General features: G+C 46.5%; 1 protein-coding gene across 3 annotated transcripts in view; it reads right to left on the minus strand.

Annotated features, from left to right (window-relative positions):
• Positions 1–10215: 10215 nt before the first annotated feature.
• The window catches only part of LOC119456024 (uncharacterized), a 43592-nt gene continuing 34875 nt past the window's right edge, over positions 10216–18932 (minus strand). For 2 of the 3 annotated variants that reach the window (XM_037717618.2, XM_037717617.2), the window contains exons 7-8: positions 17196–17350; positions 10216–11154 (exon numbers count right to left, since the gene is read on the minus strand). In XM_037717618.2, coding sequence (XP_037573546.1) covers positions 10990–11154; positions 17196–17350 — 320 coding nt within the window. In that variant the 3' untranslated portion in view covers positions 10216–10989. The remainder of the gene's footprint in view (positions 11155–17195; positions 17351–18932) is intronic. The other variant, XR_007467561.1, reaches the window with a different exon arrangement.

The raw sequence follows: 18932 nt of genomic DNA on the forward strand, positions 1-18932 counted from the left end.
CAGGTTCGGTTCGACACCCTGCACAGCTCGACACGTGGCCTAATTTATGAAAAAAAAAACTTTGCAAATAGGATTCGAAGCAGTGTCCTGACGGTAACAAGAATGCAAATTTGCGGAACAAATCCTTACGCCTTTTGTTATTTTATTTTCCCCATCGACGCAGCTTGCGATAAATAACACAAGCTCTTTATAGATCGTCAGTAACGAAATCTATAGCAGCGCTTTATACACTAGTTAAAAACCTATTCGCAAAATAATAATAATAATAATAATAATAATAATAATAATAATAATAATAATAATAATAATAATAATAATAATAATAATAATAATATATCATGAGTCGCACCGTCAAGTTTTTACATTTTATAAACTGATGTCGAGGCACCTTTTCATTGGCTATCGGATAATGAAGTATGCGTAAATAAAGCAAAATCTTGAACCACGGCATGTTTTAGAAATCCGAAAGTTGAGTGCATATAATCTATTGTATTTTATGGCAGCTCATGTACAGGGTGTCAATGTTAGCCGATACCATTCAATCCTACTGTTAGGTTTATTTGGGCACCCGCCGTGGTTGCTCAGTGGCTATGGTGTTGGGCTGCTGAGCACGAGGTCGCGGGATCAAATCCCGGCCACGGCGGCCGCATTTCGGTGGGGGTGAAATGCGAAAACACCCGTGTACTTAGATTTAGGTGCACGTTAAAGAACCCCCGGTGGTCGAAATTTCCGGAGTCCCCCACTACGGCGTGCCTCATAATCAGATTGTGGTTTTGGCACGTAAAACCCCATAATTTAATTAATTTTAATTTTTTAGGTTTATTTGGGATTGTACTTCGATGAGAAAATATCCTGGTGAGCTCATGTAGGACACGTAGTTAAGCGTCTCTAGCTGCTTTCTGTCCAATATAGATACCATTTAAAAAAAAATGACGACTGCTGAAGTTCATTTTATAACATCATTTATTTATACCAGTAGCGGTTATACCCTCCTCACTCAATGTGACCCCAAATTGGGGTCACTGGTTTAAGCATGTAGTTAATTGCTAAAACGAGGTGTCATTTTCCAATGTGAATTAACCGCATTTTTAGGTTATACTTTGTGCACTGTGCGCGAGTTGGCGCTTCCAGTCCAGCCAATGCAACAGCAGTTGGAACTTGCCAGCCAGTTGCAATTAAAGAAGGCCTCCTCCAATAAAAGCACGTGTCTTCAACCTCGCGTTGAGTAATTCATTGTCTTAACAGCCTGCCATGCAACAATGCTTTTTATATATCGCAAGCCTTTTCAAAATTTCATAGATCAGACGCGTATAATTTATATGTAGAAGCTAGGCTGTAATTTTCAGCTCAGGAGCTTTAACTTTGATGTCCCCGACTAGGGCCTGTGGGTCTTAATTACTGCTTTATGGCCTACAAAGCTGCACTGGGCCTCCCTGACTGCACTGGCACAGAGCGTCTGGAGAGTCTGGGTATTTACAATACGTACGATGCCGCGGCAGTCTTGATCGCGCAGAGAGAGAGACTCAACTCGACAACCCAAGGTAGAGCTTTACTACAGAGACTTCACTACCCCTTGGCACCCCAATTCTGCGGGGAGGAGACGCACCAAATACCCAGACAAGACAGGGAACGCATACACGTGCACCCAATACCCAAGAACATGCACCCCATGTTTAACGCCGGCCGCAGACGAGCGAGAGCGGTGGCACTCGAACGGTTACGCAACGACCCAAACACTCACTACACAGACGCAACTCCCTACCCCTCGAGGCTGAGAGCATTTGCTGCGGTCGTCACTAGAGGTAACGAAGCAATCACGTCGGCTACGATCCGTACCAAGAGCACGGCCGTGGCCGAAGCGGCGGCCATAGCACTAGCCATACGAGCGGCAGAGGGCAAGAGGCAATCTGCACACGTTCTCACGGATTCGCAAGAAGCTTGCCGACTGTTTCTCAGGGGCGTCCTCCCTCGGAGCGTCCTAGGCATTCTAGGAAACAACCTTCGAGAAGATCACATCATCACATGGTGCCCCGCTCACGAAGGTGTACAGGGAAACGAACGGGCGGACCGCCTGGCTCGAGGACTAATTTTCCGAGTCGCGGACACATCGACCCGGGAGGAATACCTTACACCTACGCTGCCGCGAGATATCCTCGACAGCCAAAGACGCGCAAGGCAGACAATGGCGCCACCCCACCCTAAACTCACACGCTGGCAATCCCAGGACTGGAGACGCCTACAAACGAATACATATCCCAATATACACACACTCAGCAAAATACACCCGTCCCAATACGATGACTGCTGTCCTTGGTGCAGCGATACACCAACTCTCATACATATCACTTGGCATTGCAAACAAAGACCAGCAGAGGAAAACTCACCCCTCGTTACACGCAACGAACTTGAAAGGTCGTGGGAGGCGCGACTCGCCCGGCAGGACCTGGGAAGCCAGCAGGCAACCTTGGACCAAGCCGCTAGAGCCAGTGGGGCCCTGGAGTAGGGGCTTCACCCGCAAGAACCTCAGTCTGCTATTTTAATAAAATGTGTATTCCTCCTCCTCCTGCTTTATGGCTTACAGCGAAATACTAGATGCGAAGCATCTTATGCTCGGGGCTATGTCACTCCCTCCCTCCCTACCTCCCTCCATCCATCCAACCGCCGTGCGTCCACACCCCTACTGCGCATGCGCATCCTCCTCCCCCTCCTCAACTCTCCTTGTCTCATCTCCTCTCCTCTCGGCATTCCTCCTCTCCTCTCCGACGCCCTTCTCCTCTCCGGATTGCGCAACGAATGGCAACACCTGCGGCTCCGCGCGCGATAATGCGAAGCAGCTTAGGTTACAGATGTGGTGGTGAAAAACATTTATTGAACTAGTTGCAGAGAGGTGATTGGGTTAGGGCCCTATTGGCCTCCTCCCCTCACAGTACTAGGTGGAGCCCCTATTCCGGGGCCCCATTGGCAAGCAACGCCGCTCGCGTCCGTTGAACCAAGGCCTTTTGGGTCTTGAGGTCTTGACAGCCGAGCAGGGCCGCCTCCCAGTCCTCTCTGGTGGGATTGGGGTTGGGGGGGATGGATGGGTTTGAGTGGCACGCCCATAGTATGTGGAAGGTGTCAGCCTACCTCCCCACAGAACTGGCACGCACCGTCAAAGGATGGGTTGAAATGCTTCAGCACCGCCGGGCACAGTACAGTGTTGGTAAAAATTTTGATGAGGAGGCGCTCGTCAGCGCGATCCAGTCCCTTACAAGGGGCCGGGTAACGCCGGTGCTCCTCCTTATAGTAATCGGTGATTTCTTTGAATGAAAGGGCCAGATTGTCTGATTGGGAGTAGGCTTCCAAGGACAGGGAGGCAGCCCGGGGAGAGAGTGCGCGGGCGGCCTGATCGGCCTGTTCGTTTCCCTAGAGTCCCTGGTGACTGGGGGCCCAAATCAGGTTACGCGGAGTTGGATCAAAGTATAGACAGCTAGATTGGAGTATGCGCCGGGCAAGCGGGGGGGGCCCACCCCAGCTCATAGTTCCGACAAGCCCCTCGCGAATCGGTGATGATGTGTGTCGACGTGGGATTAGTGAGGGCCAGAGCGATTTCAATCTCCTCCGCGTATGTTGCGCTGTAGGCTTTGAAAGTGAGCCCGTTAACTGTGTTAGTGTTGTGTACGACTGCGGCCGTGTACCACCCCTCGTGGTGTGGGCCGGCAACGTCCACGTAATACACGTGTTGTTGGTGACCATAGTGTCGCTGCAACGCTTTCGCGCGCGCCTGGCGACGACCGCTATGGTCTAGCTTCTCTGGACATGTTGCGGGGAAGGGGTCGGACCCGGAGGGCGCGTCTCCAGGGTTCTGGCACTCTCACCCTTTCCTCAATGTGGTAGTCGTGTTTGATGTGTAGCCGGTCCAAGAGGCGGCGACCGGACGGGGTCTGTGCAAAACGCGTGTATTGGTTGACTAAGTGGGCTTCTCGAAGCCCAGGGCCAGAAGTCTCTGGTTGGACGTGGTGATCGGTAGGTCGAGAGCCCGCTTGATGACTTTCCGGTGGATGACCTCCAATTGGTCATCATCGTGTTTGCGCAGGTGCAAGTAGGGGGTCGAATAGAGGATTCTACTCGTTACGAAAGCATGGGCAAGCCGCAATGCATCCTTGCTTCGTAATCCGCCCCGCTTGTTGGAAACCCGGCGGACCATGCGGCCCACCTGGTCTCCCACCTTGCGAAGTTTGGCCAGGGTGGTGTCGGCCCTGCGTTGGTGGTGTATGAAGAGGCCAAGGACGCGGATCTCCTTGGCCTCCCGTATCGGCCCCGAGGGGAGAATGATGCGTAGCTGAGTTGTGTCCCGAGGGGAGGGACGTAGGTGCACAAATTCAGATTTAGCAAGGGCGCACTGGAGTCCGCAGTAGGTTGCGTAGTCGTCGACTACGGTTGCTGCTGCTTGCAGGCAGGACTGCATGTGGCCCAGGTTACCTTGCGTGGCCCAGATTGTGATATTATCCGCGTAAAGAGCGTGATGAATACCAGGCAGAGAAGCCAATTTGGAGGGAAGATGAAGCATGACTAAATTGAAGAGGAGGGGAGACAGGACCGCGCCTTGAGGTGTTCCCCTCGAGCCGATTATGTATGGTCCGTGTTTCGCATCTTGTATGCGTATGTAAGCTTGGCGTTCTGTAAGAAATTGTCTTATGTAATTGAATGTTTTGCGGCCACAGTTGGTGTAACTGAGGTGGTCTAGGATTACTTCGTGCTTGACGTTGTCGAATGCGCCTTTAAGATCCAAGGCCAGGACCACCTTGTCATTGTGGGGACATTCAACAGGATCTAAGACGTCATGGTGGAGCTGCAGAAGTATATCCTGTGCTGACTTTTGAGGGCGGAAACCGAACATGGTGTCCGCGAAGATTTGCTGTGTTTCGAGAAAGTCGGATAGTCTGTCTCGCACCATAGTCTCCATCAACTTGCCGACACAAGACGTGAGGGAGATGGGGCGAAGGTTCTCCACATCAATAGGTTTGCCGGGCTTCGGGATGAAGGTCACGAGAGCCGACTTCCAGTCGAGAGGGAGAGGAGTCTCACCGTCCCAAATGTTATTGATGTATTTGAGGAGCGCGGCGTAGGCTTTGTCGGGAAGGTTAGCCAAGAGTTTGACCGTAACCTTGTCGCGCCCGGGTGCAGTGCCACGCTTCATCTTGCTTAAGGCCGCCCGGAGGTCATGTAGCTGGAACGGGGTGTCCAGCTCCATGTTCTCTTTGCCTGCATACGAGTACGCGGTTATCCGGGGGTCCTTTGTGGTGCACAGGTATCGATCTCTGAGCGTATGCGCTAGCTGTGTTGTCGTTCCTGTAAAGTTGTGCATGACCCTATGTAAGTGGCGTTGGGTTTCCGTGCGTGTTTGTGTTGGATCGATGAGAGCGCGGAACAGGCGCCACGTGTTTCGGCCAGACATCTGGCGCGCAGCCGCGTTGCACCGGTCCACCCAGTTAGTGTCGGCTAGCTGAGCGGCATATTCCGCGGCCTGCTGTGTGAGTTCGAGGATGCGCTTCTTGAGGCGCCTGTAATGTTTCTGTTTCCTCCATCGTTTGGTGAGGCTGTAGGTTAGAGACGCGACGGTAGGCGCCCCAGAGGCACCGGCAACAGTCACCAATGCCGCGCGCGTTCGGTGCGAACGCGGGCAAAACGCCGACGGCGTCAACAACAGTTCTGCGCGTTGCTGGTGCTGCTGCATGCCCAAGTTTATACAGCTGATAAAACTACCTTGAGTCGACCCCATGGCTGCTTCGCATACTACTCAGGGTTCCCCTACGGGAAGATGGTGTAATTTTTTTGACTGAAGAAACGATTCGGGCGCTTTTTCAAGAAAGTGATGCCAGTCTTTCGGATCCGGAAAAATGTGAAACTTTTGTTGGTGATGCCGAGGGCTGTGACGATGCAAAGACTGAGAGCGAAAGCAGTGATGGCGAAGTTGAAGTTGACACACACGACCTGCGGACAGCAGCAAATGCGCAACCCAAGTGGAGAAACAAATTATTTTGGATGAGCTTGGCTGATCAAAGTTACAAATTTGTAAGACAAAATGGGCTCATTTTATTGCGATAGCAATTATATGGACACTCAAAGAGGACTTCTGCCGTCGGCGTCGCCGTGAGGTTCCGTATGACGTCAACGGCGATGAAATCGTCGCCGCGCGCCAGACGCTGTATGTGCGAGTGAAAGGGCGCGAGGGACGCGCGCTTTCACGGGGAGCGAACGCACGGCGGAGAACAAACGCGCGTCCTCCGCCGTGCTCCCTGAAGGGCTGCAGAATTAAGCGTCTCTTTCCTCCTTTACAATCACCATATATATAGAGCAAACGCGACTTCTTCCGTCGCGCGAAAGGCCGTGGGGGGACGGGAGGGAGGGGAGGCGACGTTTAGCTGCGGCACCAAATACGTATTTATATAAAAAAGTTGCAGTGGCTTAGCTCGGCTATGCCAGGATATACGTAGCGTTAGCAAAGGTTCAGCTGATTATTCTTAGCTTTCCTGGTTGTCTAGATTGTCAAGGATTAGCTTGATTGTCATGCTTACTGCTGCTCCAATGACACACACGTGGTATACGTATTATGTGGCACATGTATATAGCCTTCTTCTGTTCATTCCTCCTACGCTCAACCGCTAATTGCCAGGCAACTACTTCGGGATCGGATGAGTCAAGCTTCTCCGTTCTTCTGCGCTGTTGAGCAGCATTTGCGCTCTCCTTCTCCATGGCTATACCACACTGGCAAACGCCAGTCAGAAGCGCAGCGGCTCCAGCGCAGTGTCAGACGGCGACTGCGCAGCGAGCGCGCGCCAGCGCCAGTGCGTCTACCACGGCTACGACGTCACTCCTCTGGAATGCGCAGACCGGCGGCGGTGAGTCGTGCGCGGCGGCGGCGGAGTGCGCGAGAGGTGCCGGCTCCGGTGCGCAATCCGTGTGACATCACTGAGCCTTGCGCATGCGCAGCACGGCTCTTGATGTGCCGCGCGAAACGGGCTTGGCTAGGCCAGTGTAGCTAACGCTACAAAACGTTGAAAGGCGAGAAGGTGGTAAAGACTTCCGACGCTGCTCGACGAGTTTCCCGTTCTGATCTCGTCGAAAACCTCCGAGCCGCACCCAGAGGCCCTAGAAACAGTCACCAACGCCGCGCGCGTTCGGTGCGAACGCGGGCAACACAGCGACGGCGTCGACACCAGTTCTGCGCGTTGCTGGTGCTGCTGCCATGCCCAAGTTTATACACCTGATAAAACTACTATCCTTACTCCGTATAGCTCTCTACTAATTTGCTATCGCAATTGATGCTTCGCCTTTCGGGTGAAACTGCGACATTTTTTTTTTTTTTTTTGGTTCCGCGATAATAAGATTGAGAAGAAACCTCTAAGTTGAATATCAGTTCTCAATTGTGTGTTGTTGTCGCGAAAAAAAATTTCTGCATCCATTTCTTGCCGCAGGCTTCGAGAAAACCAACCGGCGGTTGCTCTATTATGCTAGAGCGGATGATCTAAGACGCCGATGAACGGGAGCAGTGGAACGAACGCGTGCCGAGCGCGAGCACGCGCGCGATGACGATTACGACAGGAGACGCCGACAGCTCGGGCGCATAAGGTTATGGGGTTTTACGTGCCAAAACCACGACCTTATTATGAGGCACACCGTAGTGAGGGACTTAGGAAATTTGGCCCACCTGGGGTTCTTTAACGTGCACCTAAATCTAACTACACGGGTGTTTTCGCATAAGGTGCTGCGCAGCTAAAGTTACTGGAGTGGAGATGACGACTCAAAAGTGAAGCCGGACGGCCGCCATATTATCATAGGCACGAACAACGTTATCGAATAGCGCGGAATATACAAAACGCTTTCTTCCCACTCCGCGCTATTTAGGATGGTTAATTTTGCCGTACAGGTATCGCCCGACGTTTTTCTTTCTTTCTGCCACTGGTTTGAGAAGGAAATTTAAACGTCTCGTCGAATATTATGGCACTTCATACGATATCAATACGCAGCCAAAGTTAACATTTTAGCCAGAAACCACGAGCTTTTATTTTCCAATTAGGCTATCATTTACAATAACTGACCAAAACGAAATGAGCTGCGAGTTGATTTCAGCTGTTGCTCAGGGTAGAAGCACGGCCGCTGGCCGTGGCAGAAGTAGAGGTATACTCACGCTTAACCTGTGCTGGCAAGAAACTGCGGGGGCTGCCACTAGAGCAATTTTTTAAATGCGTAAGCATTTATATGCCTACCAAACGAGGAAACCCGCCCCTCCCTCGGTCCGTCACGTAAGACGATCGCTTTCAAGATAGGGCCTGCAGCAGCGAGCCAATTGACCTTCGTGCTGCCTCTCGCTTCAACGCGAACTAAACGGCGAGAACACAGCAGCTATCAGCACTCGGCGCACTCTGTCCTTGTCGCAGATAGCTTTCAAAATAGGGACCGCGTTATGCTCAGCCGCCGCCGGAGTACGATTGATCATGGTTCATAATGGTTCGACGCGGATGGATAAGGCGTTAAAGAGCGGTAACGGCTTATAATGATCGGAATGTCATCAGCGCACCTGGCGCCCAACCTGCAGTAGTTTGCTTGCGTCATCAATTCACCTTGCAACGCCGTCCGCAGCAGTTCGTGTCGCCGCAGCGGAGTCGTTTACACTGGTCGGATATCTAGTTTCATAACATTGATGACACCGAGCTGCATGGAGGAGCACAAGTGGCACAATGCTTACGCATACTTAAAACGTCTAACTCCCAGAGGAGTTGCTGCGTGAATTGTTTTTTAAACATCCTTGGTTGGTACCTAAACTCGCGGACAACTTTCTGTGCCAATGAAAGGAAAGCTGCGGGCGCGTGGCTGCTGCACATTTGTTACCGCGCCAAATAGTTCGGCAGCGTTTGGCAGTACTTTTGGTTGCTCGGAACAGACGCTGAATCGACACGGCTTCCACGTGCGACGGTTTCGAGTTTGCCCAGACGCGTAAGGGAAAAGACGCAAGTAAACTTTTACACTCAGTGGTGTGCTCTGTCGTTTAACTGTTGCTAATAATGTGTTTTCTCTTCTCTAGCCTAAACGAACGTGGATTAATATGCGGGACACTTTTCAGAAGCGCTCTCACTTGTGCACGCTTTGCCTCCGTGGCTTTCCCTTCATTGCCACAGAAAGTTGTCCGCGAGTATAGTTCTTATTTTACGGTATTTTTGTATGCTTAAGTGTCAAATAAATGAACTATTTTAAAGCAAATCCTATGAAAAATTTTTAAGTTAACAAGTTGTCTCAGGAAATTTTTGCAGTCTGTAAAACAATTAAAATCTGCTGAAAAATCTCGGTTATCTTTTAGTGCATAATACGTGTGCTTTATGCTACTTCTCAGTTCTGTTACGATACATTATGAATGTCATTGCCCCATGTGTTTTCTTTTGATTTACTTTTATTTCATTTATTTCGATAATTTTTTATATTGCTTTTTATTTAAGTCACATATGTGCAATTATAATTATACTATTTTGCATTTTATTGGAATATAACTGGGTTTGTACGTGTGCACGTGCACGCATGTATGTGTGTGCCATTTGCGTGATGTCAAATACAGAGAAGAAATTAATTTTTTTTTTGCTTTCTTTCCTCAATACTCAATCATATAAAAAAATACATGAACACGTATATATGGGAGTACAGCTGGCCAAGGCATGTATTTTCAACACACCCATTTTTCACTTTAACAGGGTTTTATTGTAACAGCCAAAAGTATTTGTTACCTGAGCCATTGCATGTGCCTCATTTATGGCAGTGTGGTACAAACGAGTATGAATAATTAATACGGGACGGGCACTTATTGTATGAGTTAGCAACCACCCTGCATTATTTCTTTGCTCTTGTTTGTGTCACACTGCCGCTCCCATAATAAATCGGTACCAACTAGCTGAGCTAACACTTCTTTTGTTACTTATGTCTGGGCTCTTAAGTATGACGTGTTTCGACAAAGCCCACACAACATTTCACACACATCACCTTGAGGAACAGCTGCCAAGGACAAAGGCTCACTTGTGCCTAGACTGTGTCAGGCCTGAAAGCTCAGTTGCAAGTCGGCACTAGCTTGTATTGATTAAAACATGTATCTTCTTGCTACAGTAATTCGAGCATTGACACGGATTACCAACGAACCCAGGCACACAATGCGCCATGCCTACAGCTTCGGAATAGAGAAAAAGACATTCCCAGTTCAATTTTTGATGGTTTTATTTTTCAGTAAAACAAACAGAGAACACATGATGATGAATCTGACTAGAGTGACGTGGATACCTTGAGAGACAAAATGTAAAAAAAGTCGGGATGGCATACTCTCAATGCACATAAATTATAACAATTTTCTGAAAGACAAATGCATACAAACACACAACATATATTACAAGTAAGGCACTGGTCACATAGCTAGGACAAAACATGCATAATTATATAACTATCACTCCAAACCAAACTGCAACACATTATAAACAAGGCACTCAGGGCAAAGCTTACACATTTAAATAACAACTATCACATCAAGCTGCTTACAGCAGGGACACAGCATTCAGGTACACCTGATTCATCTAATGAGTATGATATAACAAGGCACTCGGGGCAAAGCTTACACATTTAAATAACAACTATCACATCAAGCTGCTTACAGCAGGCACACAGCATTCAGGTACACCTGATTCATCTAATGACTATTATATAACAAGACACTTGGGGCAAAGCTTACACATTTAAATAACAACTATCACATCAAGCTGCTAACAGCAGGCACACAGCATTCAGGTACACCTGATTCGTCTAATGACTATTATAAATTTTTTAAAACAACAACAAACATTTAGAGTGTGAAATGACAGCCTTATGTCAGTGCACTGCATTTAGTTTTGAAGCCACTCCTTTTTCTTACCTCTTAAAAAAGGAAAAATTATCAGAAAGCAGCTGGGCTAGTTGAAGGGGCAAACGCCTCACACCTCCCCATTAAGGTGTAACCTCATTAAAGTTAAGCTTGTACACTCCAACCACACCATGCAAGTAGTTTAGGACGTAAAGTTTGTCCTTCTCAGACACATAAACTCCTGAAGGTCTGATGATCCCCGAGGCCATCTTCACCACTGTGATGAAATTCCCATTAGCATCAAATGCCTGTAAGCAAATGAGAAAAATAAAACAAAACAGTAAGACTGTTGAACTTTTCCCTTTACACACTTTGTTCAATTTTTGTTATATAGAACCTTCGGCATCTGATTGCCCCTAAAAAAAACTTTTTTTTTTTTTTTCATGTTCTTCAAGTGCCTTTCGCAGTTCCAGGTAGCACTGTTTTCAGCCATCCTTATAAAAGTTGAAAGCAGTCTAGCTTTAACTGCAAAAGGCATTTGAAGAAGATCAACTTTTGTTTTCAATTGTTTACAGCTGTTCTTTTCTAGGAGTAGCTGAAAACAGTGTAGTTAGCATTGTTTTAACTCAAATAATAATCGAGTTATTACCTCCAATCAGAAAAATGCAGGTAGCCATCAGAATGGCATTGCTAAGGGTGCCTGAGCAGTGAAATTTTCTAACTGAACACAAGTATTAAAAAAATTCAGGTTTCAAATATCAAATCCATTAAATACCACATTCTTTTTCCTGCTTCTAATAGTATAAAAGAAAACGTAGAGGTGCACAGTGGCAAAAAAAAAAAATCAATTTAATTGCTTCTTAATGGACTATGCCACTTGGGAGCCTGTTCAACTGAACATCTTGTAAATTAAGGAAAAGCATAAGGTCAGCACACATTTTAGCTGTCTAACAATTAATGCTTTATCGTCTAGTGGACCCTACGAGGGGAGTTCATAAAGTTTGTATTGTCGGTACTGTAAGTTTGAAGCAGGTGTACACAATAAACATATACATGAGCCCATGTCTAGTTTCTGCGAAATATAAAAATTTTCTTCTATATAGTACTGCCTCTAGGACACCTAAGCAAATACTGCAGCCTCTACAGGAAAGCTGGTTGAAGCGCAAGCAGTGATACGCTTTCTGCATTTGAAAGGACCCAATTGCAAGGAGATTCATGCTAAGCTGGTGGCGGTGTGCGGTGGCGTTGCCCCAGCTTATGAGCCTGTTGAGAAATGGCGCAGAAGATTTGAATGTGGTCGAACAAGCCACGACGACAAAAATGGAGTGGCCGCCCGTTGTTTGATGGTGAACCACAAATTTACACACAAGTTGATGCCCTAGTGGTTGCTGACCGGCGGGTAACTGCTGAACGAATAATGCAGCAGGTTAACATGACAGCAGGCTAAGGTTAAACTGCCACCTGAGTCTCATCGATTAATCTTAGTTCCTTCATGGCAATACATAATAAAAAAATTATGAATTACGCGTTCTGCAGGACTGAAACAATAAAAGTTATTCAATCAATCAATCAATGAATTCCCCTCATGAAGGGACCCCAAAAAGAAAATTTTCAGCTGTATTCGTAAAAAGCACCCTTCTGCAATACCAAAAAAGCTACTATCACCATGAGCTGAAAGCTTAGTAAGCCAGAAAAGAAAAAAAAAAAAAAAAAACAGACAGATATCGACGCCACACTGAAGTTTCTGCACCAGCTTGCAGTGAATTATAAATTTTGACACCGTCTGCTTGGGCTTATGTAATTTTTTTTATCAGTTCAGATGGACATCATCGTATTCCAAAAGGGTCAAAGACTGAACTTTCAAGAACAATGACTGAGGCATAACAGCCCAAATACAAATGAATACTTCAAAATCAGTGACCACCCACTAATACATGTCAGGGGCTTCAGCGCAAAATGGGGAGAACAAAAACAATTAAATGTTGAGCTTCATTTCCTCCTTTTATTGCGATAGCAATTATATGGACACTCAAAAGCAGATTTCTGCCGTCGGCGTCGCCGTCGCCGTCGCCGTGAGGTTCCGTATGACGTCAATGGAGATGAAATCGTGGCCGCGCGCCGCCGAACGCTGTATGTGCGAGTGAAAGGGCGCGAGGGACGCGCTCTTTCTCGGGGAGTGAACGCACGGCGGAGAACAAACGCGCGTTCTGCGCCGTGCTTCCTTAAGGGCTGCAGAAGTAGGCGTCTCTTTCCTCCTTTACAATCACCATATATGTAGAGCAAACGCGCCTTCTTGCAAATGCGCGAGAGGCCGTGGGGGAGGGGGGGAAGGGGGAGGGAAGGGAGGCGACGTTTAGCTGCGGCACCAAGTGCCTATTTATATCAGAGGCTCCGGCAACAGTCACCAACGCCGCACGCATTTTGAGCGAACTTCATTTCCTCCTTTTATAACAAACCTCCTAATTCTAAATTAACAAAAATAGATATTTGAAAGAATTCTTCATCAATCTGAACTGATCGAATGAGTGCTTCTCTTCAGTGTCCCTTTAACATATGTGAGGATGCCTATACAGTTGAATCTCATTATAACAAATATGGACCTGACACTAAAACATGTTCGTTATACCCCATATTCATTATAATCCTATATTCACTACACACTGGGGATATTGGCAAGAAATATTCTACGCACTCGAACCTCGTTATAACGAAACGGGATATAATGAAATGTTGTATATAACAAATTAAATGAAATTCCCCTTGAAATCACCATAGAGAACCATGTATTTAAAACCTCGTTCTAACAAAGTGAAATTGTCTTGCCAATGGATATAACGAACTGAGGTGAGGCCTCTCCCTGGTTGTAGATTGGAAGTTCAGACGTTGCTGTTTCAGACTTAACATGTGGCTATGCATCTCGAGCTAAACACCACTAGTGACTCAACCATGACCACAAGCGGCTGACTGATGGGAAACGCATGCTAAAAGATCGCAATGCATCCTAACTTTTACAACAAATAGCTGCTATGGGCTCACTAAAATAGTTTTCGTATTATCAGAGCATGCAAGCACGACTGATTTCACCGCCTTTAGAATTAGCATAGTGAGAAGCCTCTGGGAGGGCACAAGAAGGGAAAGTACTTTGATTACACTCACTACAGGCGCATGCGGCCAGTAAATTTCTTTGGCAAATCACGTTGCTTTTGAAGCTGGTAAGCATTGAAAGCATACTTAGACGAAAAGGGTGAGATCAACTTTATCAACAAACTGTTCTTGATGTGAGCCGTTGGCACTAGTACCACACTTTCAGCACACTGGATTGGGGTTGGGAAAGCCCAACAGCAGGGGTGGGAATACACTTCAGCGTTTTGGAGAAGCCAATGGAGCCGGCAAAATGCTCTTTTGGCTCCTGTTTGGAGCAGGTGCAAGATTTCCTGGCAAGCACACACAGAGCAAGGGAACTTTGCTTACACTTACTTCTCTTTAGTTTACATAATAATTTCTTTATAAAAACTAGGGACATCGTGGCACACCATGGAACGCGACATTGGCAGCATCGAACCTACACTAACAACAACATGCTACCGGCAGCGCTGCGCGAAACCCCGAAAGTTAACAAGCATTAATGGGACAGTTTAATCTGATGAAATATTCTTTCAAAACTCCCGTTTCCTTCCATTCTGCTGTAATAAGAGGATTATTAGAAGAAACAATGAGGGTCAGAGTTCCATCTGTTAAATTTTGCACCGAAAACAAACTGCCGGTACATCTGTGTGACATCACAGATTTTAAAGTACTTTTTTGTATTTGGTCCATCATGATTCAGTAAATGTTCCTGAAACCTTAGGCAGTTCAGAAATCGTAGCAGCATTTCTTGTTAGGCTAGTTGATGAAGCAAAGCAATTAGAAAAGAAGCACAAGTTAACACATATTTCTACCAATGACCTAGTTTTCAACGTGGTGGCGCTCGTCCTGTCTTCTTCCACTGTGTATGAGTTAATTTTCATTCCTCTTCTCAAACCTATGCACTACCAGAACAAAAAGTACTCCTACAACTTCCTTTTAATACCAGTGGGCCCTTCCTCACTTTCATTCAACCAACAACCTAGTTTTCAACATAGTGGCACTTTGTACTTCCTTCCCCTGTGTATGTGGTAATTTGCGCTCCTCTTCTAATAGCATTGCCAAGTACAGTCTTTGGCTTTTCTAGAATACGATGTAGTATAACTTCAACGATAAACGGTTAACTAGGCCCCAACAGTCACCGTCGAAATCCATGACGTCATGGAGAACTAGTGCAGGAACTCCGATGCAGCTTTGCCACACATTATTTTGTTTGTGCTCTGGCTTACCAAGCTCCTTCTAACAGTAAGAGTGGATTTTTGGTATTGAGATTGGTGCTGCTGAAATTATTTTTCTGTGTCCCTTTTAGACAGGACTGCTTCACAAGGTTAACATTCTGCATATCTAGAATCATATTTAGCAGTGTGAGCATGTAATGTCCTTTATTCCGCCACTGATATGCGCTCCCATGGACAAAGCCTTGTTAAGGGCTAGGACGCTTGCTCGTTCGCGTTCAACTTTTTACCACCAACTTTACCAAGGACACATGAATTCCTGAGGACATATGCGACAAAGAGTGTGAACAATAGTTCCATACTCGATCACTGTGTGCACGTTTGTAATTCCCGATGCTAAACACAATGACCTTAGATTCTAGGAAATTAAAATTGGATCCTGGGCTTCTACATGCCAAAACCATGATCAGATTATGCTGCCCGCCATAGCGGGGGACTGCGGATAAATTTTTACCACCTGGGGTTCTTTTACCTCCAATTCATTTGAAAACAAAGTCAGACAGTACAACAAACAAAGTTGCAAGCAAGCAGCAAGAAAAAGTAGTGAACTATCACGCATCAGCTTTTGGTGTGTGAAACTACAGCGTTGATCATGCAGTTGCAGAGCCAGCATGGCCACCTAACAACCCATGCAGTGTCATGGTTGGCACGTAAAAATAGGAATGAAATGGATTCTGTCAGCTGTCACAACGGCTGTAACAACATGAACAAATGCATCAAAATCCGAGCCCCAGCAACAGCTCTCTCTAGGAAAGAGAAACAGATCTCGAAGGCCCTGCTTTTTTTTCCCTCATTTCATGCGCTGGACGCGATTGTGGAGCCAGAAACATGTCATAGACACTGTGTTTTGGACATAACTTATTGCACAATAGTTTCCCAACTTTCACACTGCCAAAATTATGTTGTGGCATAGCGATGGCGCAATTTAGGTAAAAAAGACTTTTGGAGCAATATGGAGCAACAAATTAAATGGGCGCAATTGCCACCACTGACACAGGGAGGCGAGGTAGCACAGGCAGCTTTATATTACAGTCAACTTTTGTTTGAACTTGATGGAACTGACAAAATTTAATTAATTATCTAGCAGGCCGAATAAAGCAAGATGCAGGAAAAAACGCCAAAACACACCGCTAATTTCTGTGGCAGTATTTGCCCACTTCTAACACACCCCTCAATAAAACTCGTGCCCACTTCCTACAAGTCCAAAGTAGAAAACTCATGTAGAAATGACATTAAAGCTCCTACACAAAGTAGAAATTCTAACGCGCACCTGATTTTTTTTTAGTAAGATACATGGGCAAAGGTCTAATATGCACTGCACAATGGCGGCCGGTTTTTTAAAGTCACCTTTGCCATGTGGTCTTCAATGTCAGCTTTGCCACAATACACCTGTGTTACACGATAAAGCATACGAACACTGCAAAAGGGGTTGTGGTTTTGTATCCGAGTGCGCCGTGAAGACAATTTTCGACAATTTTCTTTTAAAAAAATGATGCACATTAGAATCTGGTAAATAGCACAGTCAGACATTGTCAGCCCGGGTTATTGTTAAAAAACCTTCCTAGGGCAGGCTGTAAATAGCCGTTTTAGACAGGAGACTTTTTGGCATGTGTTCAATGCATTCACTGTCCCCTAAGCTGTGCCGAGACAGATGCTGCCACTGAAGGGGTTGCTACTGAGGTCACCATAGGAGTCGGGCGTGATTGTCCCGACTGGTGAAGTTCGAATTATCCGGCAAAGGCCAATATCGAGATCAAAATAACAAAAGTTTGGCCCCATAGAAGTGCATGGCCACCAGCCGGGACCTTCGACTGGGATCAAATTAACAAAAAATTTAATTAACTGGAGTCGAATTAACAGAAGTCGCCTGTACAGCATACTGGAGCCCTGAACCTTCAGCTCCCCACATGATTGCACAGGACTGTTCATCAGGGAGTAAAACAGTTGTGTTCTTGTTAATGCAATGCTAATTATGCTGGTTCAGGACTAACCTGCACACGGTTGTTCTTGCTGTCTCCAATAAAAACACAGCGGTCCGTAGCACTCACACCAGATGGCTCGATCATCTGGCCACAATCCTTGCCCTTGATGCCGAAAGTAGACACCAGCATCCCCTTCATGTCAGTCTTGTACATGCAGCTCAAACCTGCAGTAGTATAAAAGGTGCAACTGTGCTGCTTTTACTGGAAGTACAGCTGTATGGCACTGCAAACTGTATCGCCACAAAAATTTCATGCTAGGTGCGTACTGTCAAGCAAGTTTGAAGGGAAAAAACAAAGATAATTGACAGCATGTACACTCTAATACCCCTGTCACACGGGACAACCTAAGTGCCCTTTGAGCGAGTGCACTTCGCCCCGAGTGTCATTCGCACGCTGTCACACGGGCACGCGTAGTGACACTTGCTGCAAAGCGCACTTGCAGGCGAGTGCGTTCGCCAAACTCACTTCGCTCCACCAAAGTGCGAAGTCTCGGCAGCAGGGGCTCAGAAATAAATAAACTACTAATATCAAAAGCCGAGTCGGTAGTCTTTTTTTAACTATTGTTTTTTATTATTAGGAATACTAATACGTATTAAAACGTACTTTACAACAAAAATTACTAGTTTACTATTCTCGCTCTCAGGCTGTTGACGGCCACAGCTGCCGGGGGCATGCCAGAGCACATGCCGTGCAATGGCCGCGTCCGCAGCGATGTGGCCGCATCTGCAGCGAGCAACGTTAGCCGCGAGCGCCTCATTCGGGATCAAATAAGTGCTGCCAAAAGACGCGCCAAACGCCCGTCACTACTTTCCATGTCATCTGCAACGAAATCCGCCATTGTGAATGCGCTCGCCTCGGATGCGACGCCGTCTTGTCTTGGCTCGTGATGATCGATGGTGCTAATGCGATTGCAATGATTCACTTCATTTGCATCAAAATTTTATTCTAAATGCTGTTCATATATATAATACGTTATTACTTAGCAAGTATTAATTAAATTATGGGGTTTTACATGCCAAAACCAGTTCTGATTATGAGGCACGCCGTAGTGGGGGAGACTCCGGAAAGTTGGGCCGCCTGGAGTTCTTTAACGTGCACCTAAATCTAAGTACACTAAATCTAAGTACACGGCTTAGCAAGTATTGATTAAAATAACAAATATATGCTGTGCTGCTGACTCACTCATCGCCATCACCATCATTTTCAAGTTGCACTTCTCTTTCTCGGGTAGCAGCGCGCTGCAAAGTGACACTTTGTGAGCCAAAGTGCATTTGCTCAAAGTGACACTAAATTTGCCAGTGTGACAGGGGTATAAAATATTATATGCTTTCTAAGGTACAACTTTGCTACACAGCAATAATAGTCACCAATTTTGTGTTCATTTTGTGTCTTTAGCCGAGTGCCTGGTACTTTCCTGTCAGGAACCCAATGGTTCGCTGAAACGTACACGGCATTTCTCACACAAATGCTGGTCACACAATGTTAACTCTTTCCTTACCGTGCAAAAATTGGGCGCTTTTCGGAGGTTACACTACATTCTTTTGCCGAAAAAATAATTGCACTTAAAACTTTATGCCATACATTAAAAGAAAGCAGAATAAATCAGTGGTGCCACTGACATACTGGGATTTGGGATTTTTGGAGCAGCAAAATCTAAAGTTTGCAGCAGTTTGGAGCATCCAGATACAGATTTCGGAGCACTTGGGAGCTAATAAATGCCAGCTGCTGGACACGTCCTAAGTTACT

This window comes from Dermacentor silvarum, chromosome 6, assembly GCF_013339745.2.
Source record: "Dermacentor silvarum isolate Dsil-2018 chromosome 6, BIME_Dsil_1.4, whole genome shotgun sequence".
In the NCBI taxonomy this organism is placed as follows: domain Eukaryota; kingdom Metazoa; phylum Arthropoda; class Arachnida; order Ixodida; family Ixodidae; genus Dermacentor; species Dermacentor silvarum.